This window comes from Sardina pilchardus, chromosome 18 (genome assembly GCF_963854185.1).
Source record: "Sardina pilchardus chromosome 18, fSarPil1.1, whole genome shotgun sequence".
NCBI classification, from domain to species: domain Eukaryota; kingdom Metazoa; phylum Chordata; class Actinopteri; order Clupeiformes; family Clupeidae; genus Sardina; species Sardina pilchardus.
In genome coordinates, this window is record NC_085011.1 from 6,653,027 (window position 1) to 6,667,548 (window position 14,522).

A 14,522-nucleotide genomic window follows, 5' to 3' on the forward strand; every position below is an offset into this window, starting at 1 on the left:
TGTCTTAAGGAACTGTTAAAAAGCCCCCGGCCCCTTCTGCTCCTCACACTGGTTCTGCTACTCCCCGCCCCGAGCGCTTTGCCTCTACCGGCCCAGGAGACATCCGTCCAGAGTCCACAGTTCTCTCTCGAAATCACGATGTCCGGAAATAAAAAGCAGCGCACGGTAAGACGAATTACATTATTTGTCGTGCTTTGTATTGACGTTAAAAGAGGCACCATGCTCCAGACAAAAGTATGAAGACAATTTGAGTGAGTGGCAAAGTGAGGACTGAGCTCTTCTGCATGGGCTTGTTATTTTTCTTTGACAACTTGAACTGGCTGTAAACTTTTTTGTGTTGTTATGTAACCACCTCGTCAATGTCTGGACATGTGTAGGCTGAAAATTTGATGGAGTTGGAGCAGTGTACAGTAACCTACGGTTTAAAACTACTCTTCCGCGCTTTCAAGATGCTGTAATGATTGCCATTATGATTGGCTGTAGCCGAATAATCGATAGACAAGATACCCTAACGAGATGTAAACTGATCAGTTGAATGCACAAGCCTCATGTAATTCGTTTCGAGTTGATGGGTAGCCTAAAGTATTGTTTCTTGTTCACCTGTGATTTAAAATCATTTTGTGTTCTGTGGTAGACTACATGATTAGTTTTGCCTATATTTATGGCCCTTTAGGCTATCGTTTGACAGGTGTGTCGAGTGACACTGGAGTCTTTCAAGTGTTTCTTTAATAACTGTAATCAATTCATCCTGTGGCTAACTTGAGTGATACAGCTGTCACTACATGTTAATAAGCCTGAAAAGACACATTAATCAAAGATGTCCCTACTTATTTATATTTCAAGATAGTACCATGTAGTGATAAAAGATTTTCAATTAGTTATTGTCCTTTCCATGCAAGTGAAGAACTTGTCAAATCAGCTAAACTCTTTTGTAATGTTATCTTTTACAGTGGTGAAAAGTTTGATATGATGGTGAATTTCATATTTCAGCAAGAAGGATCTAGACCTGTATCAATATCACTGCATAAAGGCATACGGTATATGAAATGTGATGTGGAAAATGTAGAAGAAACTTGGTGGAGTAGTGGCTTGCTTGTTGTAGAGTAGTACAGATTGTGCTTGAGCTTCAATTCACTCCAGACGTGCTCTCTGAATGAATGAATGAATGTATAAATGAATGAATAGGCCTATTTGTTTACCTCCAACATCTACCCTCCGAATACTAGCTGGAGTGTGTGCTGTAGGCCCACTGGGACCGTCACACAGTGTGGGTTCACACACATGGAAAGGACATTATTCACCACCAGAGATGAATACAGTTACAGTCAGACCCAGGTATACGGGAATGCAGTCTTATGGATGAGGGTTTTGTCTCTCATTTCATTTGCACCACTCCACGTAAGATATATTAGTTCAAAGAAGCCTTAGCTCTTAAACATGTCGAGGTGTAGATCAGAGCAAACTGACTGAGATGTCAAGAGCTGGCATTGTATCATCAGCTTGGTTGGGGGTAGGCAGCATGGTTAGGTCTGCCACTTGTGCGTGTGTGTGTGTGTGTGTGTGTGTGTGTGTGTGTGTTTTCAAAAGCATCTGGGAGGCTCCGAAGCAAGCGGGCACTGAATCTGCCACATCATCGCTGCTCAGCTGCAGCACAGTGACCACATTGTCCATTCGACTCTCTCAGAGTAACCACTGACCAACGTCATGGTCCAAATAGTATGCCTTCACACAGTCACCCTATCCAAAGCTCTGCCTGCCAGCCAGCCAGCCAGCCAGCCAAGCACTGGGTGTGATACTCTTAAGCAGACAGAGAGATGATTTTGGTGTGGCATTTATATATACTCGCATACAAACTGTGTGCATATGCGCACACACATAACTTTCTTTTGTCCTCTCAGTCATTAAGTTCAATCACAAAAACAATAGATGCTTTTTCAAACATGGGTGGCAACTGTAAAGACTCTAATTGTATTTACTTAAAAGATGGAAAATTGGATAAAGGATAAGTTGTTTGTGAAATGTTTATTCTATAATAGCACTGGAAGTGTACTGCAAGTATTCAGGTTTGTTTGTAATGGTAATTCTCATATACAATGGTGCTAAAGTATTTAAATTTAAGCATTTAATGTCAAAGATGCATGGTGAAAAAATCTATCCTACAAAATACTGAGGGGTAATGTACACAAAAGTACGTACATACCAGTATATGTAGGCTACATATAAGTATTTCATTGATTTATATTGTTATTATTATTATTGTTATTATTATTATTATTATTATTAACAAACATAATAATAATCATAATAATAATAGACACTGTATTTTTGTAGCAAATTATAAGTAATCAATTAACAACACTGATCAATACATTGTTGTTTTCTCTCTAGGACCTACAAAGATCCACAAATGTGGTGTACCAGGCCCACCATGTAAGCCGCAGCAAAAGAGGTCAGGTTGTGGGGACCAGAGGTGGATTCAGAGGCTGCACTGTGTGGCTGACAGGTACACAGTCACACACTGAATGCTACTTTGTTCCATATCATGCACACCAAACAGATATAGCAGAGCAAATTATGAGTTCAGTTTTAAATCAAATCACACTTTATTGGTTACATAAAGTTATACAATGTACAGTATTCAGTGACATGTTTGGTCTTTTAACTCCAATAACTGTGTGTGCAGTAATGCAAAGATATGTATAGAATAGATTAAATAAATAGAAGATAAAAGATATGTATATTGTGATATGGACAAGTATGTTATCCTGCCATTTGGTCCATATAGTCCTCATTCAAGATGTGGACAGATTGCCGATATAGTCTTCCACCTCAGTCTCAGCTCAGGCAGTGTTAATGTTTCAGATAGCACAGAGAAGAGACTACTGTCTACGGCTCTGGATCTTCTGGTATAAATGTCCTGAAGGTTGGGTAGTGTTCTCCTGGTGCTAGTGTCTGCTGACCTCATCACCCGCTGCAGGGGTTAACGGTCTTGTTGTTTATGCTGTTACCATACTAGGCGTTATACTGCAGTAAGGACACTTTCAATCCTGGATCTTTGCAAGTTCTTTAGCAGTTGTTGAGGTAGTTTAAAGGTCTTGAGGTGCTTAAGATGACAATATATATGCATCATCCGCACATAATGGCTTCCCCTGTTGTCAAGGTTGGTAACTGCTGTGTTGTTTAAAGATTATGGCAACGATATGATAGATGGACAATTGGACATACTATTATTCATCCTGATTCAAATTCTTCCTTGAATTCAGGTTGATCATTTGCATTTATTGCAGAATCACTGTAAAATTTAACTTGAAGAATTGCTGTAAAACTAAATGGCCTGGTCAGTGGTCACTCACACATACAAAGAACCATTTGTGTCACAGGACCACATCACACCCAGACCCAAGTACCCAGTGAATGAGATCTGACTGTGTTATTGTTGGCTGGTTCAAGACAGACATGCTTTTGTAACAAAATGAAAACATAAAAACAGTTGACATTATAATTCCCAGGTCTGTCTGGTGCTGGCAAAACCACGGTTGGCTTTGCACTGGAGGAGTATTTGGTGTCCCACCGCATTCCGTGCTACTCTCTGGATGGAGACAACATTCGCCATGGGATGAACAAGAACTTGGGCTTCAGCGCTAAGGACCGCGAGGAGAACATTCGACGCATTGCCGAGGTGGCCAAACTGTTTGCTGACGCAGGACTGGTGTGCATCACCAGCTTCATCTCACCATTTACTAAGGTCAGTGACTCACTTCTTTCTTTTTTTTTTTTAGAATTATTTTTATATTTGCATTTCAGAGATTACACTGGATTCACAGTATATTTATCAAAACAGTGACTCACTTCAATCACTAGGGGAAAAGCATGCATGCATCTGCTCTGCTGACAGACGATTGTACATACAGTAGATATCCTCCCCTGTAGAAATGTGTGTGTGTATACTGCATAAACAGTCAACTGTATAAACAGCTTGACATTAATAGATCTGAAATCCCACCTCATACTTACAGTATATACTGCTCTTATTTATAGTCTATTGCTGCAACCCATAATTTTGACTCTTTATATGTATATTGAGGTGTAAAAGCACATTCGTCTTGAAACTATATATTTTTGACCTCTTTCACCCTCACTCCCTTGTGTAGGACCGTGATGAGGCACGTAGCATTCATGAGAAAGCGGGCCTTCCCTTCTTTGAGGTGTTTGTCAATGCATCTCTGGAGGTGTGCGAGAGTCGCGATGTCAAAGGACTCTATAAAAAGGCGCGTGCTGGAGAAATTAAAGGTATGACAAACATTGTGGTTTTGGAATTCATGTAGGACGTTCAAAAATAGAACTTGTCCTTCCAGCCCTATCTGTTCTGCAAATTGTACACAGTCGTACACAGTGAAAATGGGATTCAAAAATACTCATATTGACTGAGCCATGCACAATTTCAGCCAATCAACATGTTTCTTCAGGAGAATGGAAGGGAGGGGTGTAATCAGATTGGCTGTTGAATGAAAATATCAGCAATCTTTTGCCAGAATTATGGATTGTGCCTTTAATAATATGTTACACTCAAAATTATTTTATTTCACTTTTTATTTGTTTGTCTTGACAGGTTTTACTGGCATTGATTCTGACTATGAAAGCCCTGTCACACCTGAGTTGGTTCTAAAGACAGGAGAGCTTACAGTGAATGAGTGCATACACGAGGTGGTGGACCTCTTGAAATCACAGGTCAGGAGGACTATGTTATATATCCTGCCATAGCTGGCTCTGTTATATGTCCTGTAGCGGCTTTGTAGTTGCAACATTAACCGCAACAAAGCTCTTTGGAAACCTCTGATATAGTTGCTGTGTAGGCTAGGGGAGGAGCAATACTATGTCAAGGTTTCATTGCTTGCAAATCAGTCCCTTGTTTCTTATCAGCCCACAAATATACTAGAGCATGGAACAGAAAAATAGAGAACTCCACGATATCTCTGATTTTGCTTCAATCTTCTTGATTAACAACCAGTAACTCATACACTGTAAATATATAGATGTTAGCAACAGTGACCTAAAATATTAAAAGTCCATAAAAAAAATTGTATAGCACATTTATATACCGCTTAGACTGACCAATGAGCTGTTTTCAAAACAGAGAGAAAATTTAAGTAAAATTAATAAATAACTAAAATATTTGTGGGCCAAATACACATACGTCAAGTATCTGTATATCTAACAGATACCTTAGGGGAAAATGGTCTGCTATGTCCTGTACATTTGATATAAGAAGAAATTCTTTGTAACATACAACATAAATCCATTTCATCCGTCTTTCTGTAAATAGAGTATCGTTCCCAGTGGGGTTGTGGAGGACATAATTGAACTCTTTGTGCCAGAGAACATGTTGGAGCTGGCCAAGGCTGATGCTAACATACTGCCCACAATCACCATCAACAAGGTATCAACCTCGTCTCCATAGAGACCCTCTCCAGTAGCTGCACTTAGATACCTCACAGGCTGAGCCAATTTCAAGCCTCTATTTTCACACACTAGTAAACGGTGGTCAATATTTGACAGGATAATGTTTGGCTAGTGATGAGTTTATGATATTCCGGGGAACATTATAGTGTGTTTGTTCCATTACATACAGATTGAGTTCAGGCAGAGTGTGAGATTGGAGAGATGGATATACCTTTATAAGTTATCTTGTAATCATTTCATTTCATTTGACTATTTCTGACCCTTATTGTTGTACTTAGTTCAACTTTAATGGAATGTCAAGAACTAACAGTATCGGGCACCATCTCTCAAATTCAATATTATATGCTCTGTAGAACTTATCCTTGCTGCAAATATAGCAGAAGACAATAGATTGATTTAACAACACTCTTTTGTAATAACTGCTTTGTACATTTCTTCAGCTCGACCTCCAGTGGGTACAGGTGCTCTCGGAGGGCTGGGCGAGCCCCCTGAAGGGTTTCATGAGAGAGAGAGAATATCTGCAGGTTCTCCACTTCAATAATCTGCTAGATGGTAAATAACCCTTATTCTCCCTCTGAAGCACAGTTGCCCTTAGTCAGTCTGTCACAATCGGTGGGTGGTTAAGGAGTATGGCGAGGTCAAATCCAAGGCACATTCACATTTTTGTAGTGTTCGTTAGTGAAACAAAACATTTGTTTTATTTATTTTCAAAGAGGAAGCGGAGCCGGATTGAGCATGTTTACATCATCAGTTCATTTGTACTATTAGTACAACGCATAGTATATAGTAGGCCTATATTAAATAGACACACAACATAAGCCCATAAACCTGAGCAAACAACGTCGGCACAAAGAACTTATGACAGAACGTATAGCGTATAGGTTTTAATAAGCAACAGTCATGGAAGAACAAACTTCTTGACCTTTCAGTTGTTCATCTATGGGCCATAGAACAATAGGGATTTAGGGAAGGTAATGCACAGTAAATATGGACAGAGAAAACATTCCACCCTTGTGGCACATATTGTGTGTGCAATATAAGTTTGCACAGGATTTTGGCTGTATGCAAACCTCTTACGTCTTAATCACTTTCGAAATGACATTGTAGGCAGTATAATCTCCTTCAATTGTAGCATTATGTTACATAGTGCAGTGCCATAAGGCGAGGTCTGTGATGAAGTCAACTGCATGTGATCGCTCCTCAGGTGGGGCCATCAACTTATCCATTCCCATTGTCCTGCCCGTTTCCACGGAGACAAAAGAGCAGCTGAATGGATCTGCTGCCGTGGCTCTGGAGTTCCAGGGTGTCAGGGTGGCGATCCTGCGGAACCCAGAGTTCTACGAGCACCGCAAGGAGGAACGTTGTGCAAGACAGTGGGGAACAACCTGCCCCAAACACCCTTATATAAAGGTATTGGTTGCCTAGGTACATCTGTCATGCAACAGGTTTCATCACTTTAAACTGACACTGAGGGTCATGAGTGTTAATCAGTTACACTTTGCAACAGGCATTTCACTTCACACTTCACTTGCAGTCAGTATCACGCAACATAACCTTCAACTTAACCAACGGTTATGCTTTAGTGATGCACACAGTCATTCTTTAGTGACTTGACCACAGGAATCTAAGCAAGTCAAGCCACTTTATTTTTACATCACATTTAAAAACATCAGGAATTGACCCAAAGTGAGGGTGGGTCGGTTCCTGTTATTTGTCCATACTGAATAAATAAATCAATTTCATTAAAATAAAGACTGAAATAAACAAATTCAAGATTTCTAGATTCCTAATAACTAATTAATTAATTCTATGAATAACAAGATCATGCACCTTGTCTTGGATAGATGGTGCTGGAGAGTGGCGATTGGCTGGTCGGTGGTGACCTTGAGGTGCTGGAGAGAATTAGATGGGAAGATGGTCTGGACCAATACAGACTGACTCCTAAGGAACTGAAGCAGAGATTCAAAGAGATGAAAGCAGGTGAGAGAAACTGGCAACACTGTCTCGTTGGTAGAATAATATAACACAACCAATGTGCAGCATAGAAATAACATAAATTATATTTATGTTTAAGTTTATGACGTTAATTATGCTCAGTAATACTGATAATTGTCTTATCATTCATTATGTAAGGGATAATAGACAACAGTAAAAATAATGCACGCTGCTTGTTTATAGAACTACTTCTTTCCACCACACATCGATTCATTTCTCAACTTACAGGACAAACTGGCAGCTCTAAACGGATGGTTGGTATGGCCTAAGGCCAGTCATTAGTTCCATCTCTCTTGATGTCAAGCGGACATACTGTATACCAGGATTCTGTTGATCCTTAGCTTTGTAAAATCACTGTTTTACCACTTAGCCTACGTCAGTGCAACAGAGCTAAATGCCACTTCAGTCAGTTACAATGTTGCCATGCTTTCTTAGAGCATTCCTAAGAAGTTCTTAGCCCTTAAGAGCTTCTTCTTTTTTTTTAAGTATATTTTTTGGGCTTTTATGCCTTTAATGGGACAGGACAGTGTAGAGAGACAGGAAACGAGTGGGAGAGAGAGAGTTGGGGTGGGATCCGGAAAGGACCACGGGGCGGGAATCGAATCCGGGTCGCCGGCGTGCGGTGCAGGTGCCCCAGCCAGTCGCGCCATGACTGGGGCCCCTTAAGAGCTTCTTAACGAATCTGGGAAACCCGGCCCTGAACAAAAACTGACGTTCTTAAGAGTGCATCACAATAGGAAAATCAACCAAGCAGTGGCATAACTTCAAGGGAAAAGTTTTCTTTTAATCTGTCCCAAATTAAGCTCGAGTAATAAATAAATGGTTACATGTACAGTCCACATAACTGTCATTTTAAAACCTCTGCCCTGTTTTTTTCGTAGACGCGGTCTTTGCCTTCCAACTGCGGAACCCCGTGCACAACGGCCACGCGCTGCTCATGCAGGACACCCGGCGGCGGCTGGAGGAACGCGGATACCAGCGCCCCGTGCTGCTCCTCCACCCGCTGGGGGGCTGGACCAAAGACGACGACGTGCCGCTACCCTGGCGCATGAAGCAGCACGCGGCCGTGTTGGAGGAGGGCGTGCTCGACCCCTCCTCGACCATCGTCGCCATTTTCCCCTCCCCTATGATGTACGCTGGCCCCACGGAGGTAAGCAGGGCTGATAGACAGGAAATGATCTGTGCCTGAAATTATAAAAAATACATTCAAAGTCATGCCCTGATGAAGGCCCTAGCCGCTACGCGTGGGCATTTTTAGGTCCTTGTTGGACATGTCTAGGATGTATTAAAGACATTTTGAACTTGTGGAGTGCCTTGGTCATGGAGATTTTTTTCCCTTTTTTCTTACACAAACTATTTACCTTGGACCAAAGAGCACCCAACAACAATCAATACATCAAAAGACTGAGCACGCCACTGACTCTGAATATTTACATTCAAAGACAATATAGAGAATAGCCTTTCTTAACATCGTACATGGCCGAGCTCATGCCTGAATTCAGGCACCACGCCTGAACTCTATCAGGCCTGGGTAAGACAGGTGCACTCCATACGAGGAGGAACGCCTGACTGGAGAAGGCGCCTTCATCATGTCTGAGCATGAAGTTCGGTCATCAGATCAATTTTCCTGTCACATCCATGATATAAAAGACAGTGACAGAGTAACAGATAGGAAAGAACGGATAGCAAGTCGAAGCATTTAACTCAGGAGTTAAAATGTAAAGTATGCCGGAGAAATGTCTTATCAAAAAGGCAGTTATGGAAAACATGAGAACAGTGTCTTTCTACTGAAGATGTATGTGTTCTTGATCAGAGCAGATGACACGTCTGGTACATTTTCACTATGGGGTAAAGCCCTGTGTCTGGAGAAAAGTCTCTTATTTGTCCCAATCAATGAAGCTGGATCGCAACCATAGCCATACTCTGCTCCCGAAGAGGGGCAGGGTCAAATTAGGGCTCAACTACCTGTAGTGACTACTGGAGTAAAATACATCAACAATTTCATGACATTTTAAATATCACGTTAAATTCTTTATATGTCATGTCAATATGTGACTGTTGCTAGCTTTGATGTTGTCTCCAACAGTGATGGGCAGTAACGCGTTAGAAGTAACGCGTTACTGTAATCCAATTACTTTTTTCAAGTAACGAGTAAAGTAAGGGATTACAATGGCAAAATCAGTAATTAGATTACCGTTACTTTAGGCTGCGTTACTGCGTTACTAAACTGCGATCTTAATTGCTTTGTGAGACTGTCTGGTGACAATCATAATGTCCAACGCATTGCGAGAGATGTAAACAACAGACGAGACAACAGAGTGCGGGAGAGAGCATGACCATGCTGCATTTAATAGCCTACGTGAGTTGGGGTTTTCCTAAACTTTCCCCATAGTTCGGGACTTGGACTTCTTTTGCTTATCTTTACTTCACTTTTATTGTTCTTTCTACTTTCATTTCATTCGATGACTTATGCTTTCACTCTGGACTGATGCTTCAACTCAAATGTCTTTTCAAATTCGAAATTGGGGTCGTTGACATTCAAACTTGTTTTCGGTGGACATAATTAAGTTTGTACCGTCGGAGTCTTTGCGAGACAATGAGCAAAATGTCCGTAAATAATAGAGCCTGTATCATCTGCGTTCTCTGTAGTCGCTTTCAGACATAACCCCTGCGGTAGCCTATGAGGTTTGCCAGACGGAGGTCCGACTCTTCGGTTAATTATAGGCTACAGAATCGATGTATGTTTGAGTGAGGGGTGGCGCAGAATGCGGCCGCTGTCACAGGACTTACTGTTTTTATTTTACCACCGACAGCGCACCCGTTCCGAATATTGTTGCAACAATGCAGCATGTATTCTGTTACATCCGCAGCATCGATGAAAGATTGGAGCGTGACATGCAGGTTAAGCCTACCTTACACTGACAGACTTTGACAAGATTTGGGAAAGATTCTTGAAAGATTGTAGTCTTTTGAGTAAAACTTGAATGAGGGGCATTAGTTAAAAGACTACAATCTTTCAAGAATCTTTCCCAAATCTTGTCAAAGTCTGTCAGTGTAAGGTAGGCTTTAACTGCAACGTTTAATTGGAACTCAGCAGTGACGCTCGTTGTTCATTTCACATAATCTGAACGAATTCACGTTCTTTATTTACAAATGTGTTGCATGCAGTTCATAGTTCACAGAACTCGTTTATGCACAACACTGCATTTGATTCTATTTTATATGATGGAATATGCAGATAGAATAAAATTAGGCTGAAAGGTGTATTGCTTTATAGCATATTCAGGTTGTGTAGCCTAGTTAGTGTGTTTTTGAAAAGTAACTAAGTAAAGTAATTGTAAAGTAACTAATTACTTTTGGGGAAAAGTAATCAGTAAAGTAACGGGATTACTTTCTTGGACAAGTAATCAGTAATCAGTAACTAATTACTTTTTCCAAGTAACTTGACCAACACTGGTCTCCAATAGTACTACTCCTAATGGAAAGACAACATCCAAGCTTTTCACCAGTGCTTTAACCAGAGGGAAATGCGGTGGCTGTCTTCAATGTTTCCAGCTTTGAACTTGGCTAACTTTGTTGACATACCGGCAGGACTCAAACTGGTTATTAACAAAAGGAACTGCTCATTGGTCTCCGGGTGCACCCTCACAATTCTACCTGCATGTGTTTACTTAGGTGCAGTGGCACTGTCGTTCAAGAATGGTGACGGGAGCCAACTTCTACATTGTGGGGAGAGACCCAGCAGGGATGCCCCATCCCGAGTCAGGGCAGGACCTGTATGAGCCCACCCACGGGGGGAAGGTCCTCTCCATGGCCCCTGGGCTCACATCCGTGGAGATCATCCCATTTAGAGTGGCAGCTTATAACAAGACCAAAAAAGCCATGGATTTCTATGACAAAGAGAGGTTAGACCAAATAGAAATACCTTTTTCTCCCTCTCACTCACTCTGTCTGTGTGTGTGTGTGTGTGTGTGTGTGTGTGTGTGTGTGTGTGTGTGTGTGTGTGTGTGTGTGTGTGTGTGTGTGTGTGTGTGTGTGTGTGTGTGTGTGTGTGTGTGTGTGGGTGGGTGCGTGTGCGTGTTTGGTGTGTGTGTGTCACCTTACACAATATTACAATATCACACTAGAAAACTCTCTGGAGCTTTACCTAGTGATTGATTGCTCTGAAATCCTAGAGAGAGAGAGAGATCCTCTCACCCCCACTCACTCCTCATGCCCATGTGTGTGTCTGTCTCTTCCTCAGACATGCTGAATTTGACTTTATCTCTGGAACGCGGATGAGGAAACTGGCTCGGAGCGGAGAGAATCCCCCCGTTGGCTTCATGGCTCCCAAAGCTTGGAACGTCTTGACTGAGTACTACCAATCCTTGCAGAAAAATCTGTAAGTGCTGTATACAGCACAGCCCAGCAAACTGAGAATACAAAATGCCTCCTTCAAAATGCCAGTGTATTATGTACTACTGTAGTTTAACTATTGAAATACGGGTGTCCACAAACCAGATGGCATTACACATATACAGTACATCACCTCATACTGCACAGCAGATACAACTTTTTATTCTTCATATTCATCACTCATACCTACATGGCATAGCACACTGTAAGATGAAATAAAGGACAGAGCAATAGTTTTTCTCATAACGTTCTCATGTAACTCTAAGGGCTTGCCACAGATTTCCTAGTGACAAAAAGAGGTCAAATCTGTGTCTGTGTCAGGATTGTTACTGTTTTGTGTACTGTACCTGTATATCTGTCTAAATGTTATGTGCACAAGGGACAATTTAAATTGCATTTAATTTAAGTGTAAATCAGTGTCTCTCGACACTGTAAGGGTTTACTCAGCTACTTTTATGCTGTGAATTATCTCAATATTTCCAGGTGATTACTCTACGGACATGGACCAGGGCATTAATAAATGCTAATGATTATGACAATCAATTACTTCATACATCCTCATCAATTTTCATGTTTTACAGTGAGAATAGTGCTCTTTTTAAAAAATAGTTGATGAGAACTGGAGAGGGATTTTGACATTATGTTGTACATGTATATTTGTATAAGGATTTGATAACATTTGTATTTTGACCGAGATATATTTGAACTGCACCATAAATGTACCAGGATAGAATACAGTTATCATCTGGAAACATTTGAAATGATACAACTGGGAAGGTGTCATGGTCATGGAAGGCATCCTCTGCAATTTTGTATTTATTGTTTGCCTTCTGGACCAATAATTAAACTTCTTAAATGAATGGCTTGTGTTACCTTGATATGATGGGTATCATATACTAAACATGACACGTTCTGGGATGTCTGAGTCTGACATAACTAGAGTCGTAGTGGAAATACAACAACTCCCTCTGCTGGGACAAAAAAGTCAGGCTCAAGCCACATTCATTGTATGTCTGTGCAGTGTGCATACAGTATACTCCTCCAGCAATGCTCATTCAAGTGCTTATCTTTAAACATGCTAGGGATTCTATTCATTATCGTCTACTATAGGATTGTCATTTCTGTCTCTGTCTTGATTTTGATGTCTCTGAAAATACATCACTGTCTTGTGTATACACCATAAAGAGTGAAATGGACATGCATAGTGAGTACACAAGTCATATGTTCACCCTCACAACTCTTTTGAGCCTCATAAGTTTATTTCGCAACTATAAAGTGTGATCTTATTTAAGTCTGTTGCAGGTCTTTCTAGAACTGTATGCTAGCTAGACACGTTCAAAGGTAGCATCTGTGCCTACTTGTATACAAGATCTTTTGTCAGTTAGTATTGCACAGCCCAGAATGCAAAACTTAGAAAGAGAACATCTGAAGATGTATGTAGATGCTGCCTAAAACCTGGATGACACACAGCATTGAGTGTGTGTGCGTGTGTGCGTGTGCGTGTGTGCGTGTGTGTGTGCGTGTGTGTGTGTGTGTGTGTGTGTGTTGTGTGTGCGTGCGTGTGTGCGTTTGTGCGTCTATAAAATGTTTGTGCATCTATATCTCAAACTGCAGCACTGACATATGTTCCATAAATGAGAAGGTTTCCATCTGTTTTAGTGAACTGTACAGTACACAATCATCATTCTTTGGATAAGAGGATGCCCCATACAACATCAGTGGGTACAAGTGCTACTGTAGCTTCATAATATCCAATTACCCCTGAATTCTCTGCAGGTGCCCCAGATTTATGCTCTAATGTTCCAGTGGAGTGACTGATCACAGGTGGCGCTAAGCTGATTCAACAGATTAAGGAGAAATGAGATGAGGGTTCTGTACCTGAGAGGGAATTCCCTGGTAGCAAAAGTGCAGATAAGATTGTTTCATGTGTCGCGTTCCAGGCAACCCTGTGAAAATCGGTCAGCTGTACCCTCTGTGTTTCACCAAACACCTGACCTGCATGGGCAAAAGATAAAATTGATTGGGTTAAGGGATGAAGAAAAACAGCCTTGTGGTCAACCTAGGAGGGACATGGCAAGAACCTGAAATATAAACTACAGTAAAGCGTGTTTAAGAGGCTGTTGTTTCGCGGGATATCAGTTACTTATGAAGGCCTAAATCTATTGATTAGATATAGAATAGCTTCATTTACTGATCAACAGCTTGTCTGTTGATTTGGCTACTAATGTGTGCACTAAATGATGTTGGCCAATCCTGAAGTGGAGATGTACAGGAACGATTACTTCTGCATTTATGAGCGATGCGACCTAGCACTTGCAGCAAAGCAGAAACATGCACCGTGGATGCTGTTTGTTCATCCAAAGCACATGGTAAACAAAGTAACAGCAGATGCATATATTCTGCATCTTACCTCGCCTCCTAGAAGCTCAACCCTGATACCACCCATCACTTAAACCACCTAGAGTATTTAGCATGAAGAGCTCCCATCCAATCTGAACAGTTTCAAATCCAGTCCTAATTCCACAGACTTATTGAGGTAATGTGGGAAAACGTATCATCTACAGACCATGTTGACAAAAATGACTTTTTGGATTTTTGATTTGAGACTCTGTTTGAAAGATATACATTCATTTATTTTCAGGCCCATTATGATTCCATTGCTTCAGTCATCT

The 14,522-nt window shown here is 41.1% G+C and overlaps 1 protein-coding gene across 1 annotated transcript; it reads left to right on the forward strand.

Moving 5' to 3' along the window:
- Window positions 1–62: 62 nt before the first annotated feature.
- LOC134064101 (bifunctional 3'-phosphoadenosine 5'-phosphosulfate synthase 2-like) lies at window positions 63–12,710 on the forward strand. Its single transcript, XM_062519905.1, has 12 exons — window positions 63–165; window positions 2,389–2,503; window positions 3,510–3,745; window positions 4,152–4,290; window positions 4,610–4,728; window positions 5,324–5,437; window positions 5,901–6,012; window positions 6,665–6,870; window positions 7,305–7,440; window positions 8,337–8,605; window positions 11,131–11,360; window positions 11,699–12,710. The coding sequence occupies exons 1-12, from the start codon at window positions 139–141 to the stop codon at window positions 11,838–11,840; spliced, it is 1,845 nt and encodes a 614-aa protein (XP_062375889.1). The 5' UTR covers window positions 63–138; the 3' UTR covers window positions 11,841–12,710.
- The last annotated feature ends 1,812 nt before the right edge of the window (window positions 12,711–14,522 follow it).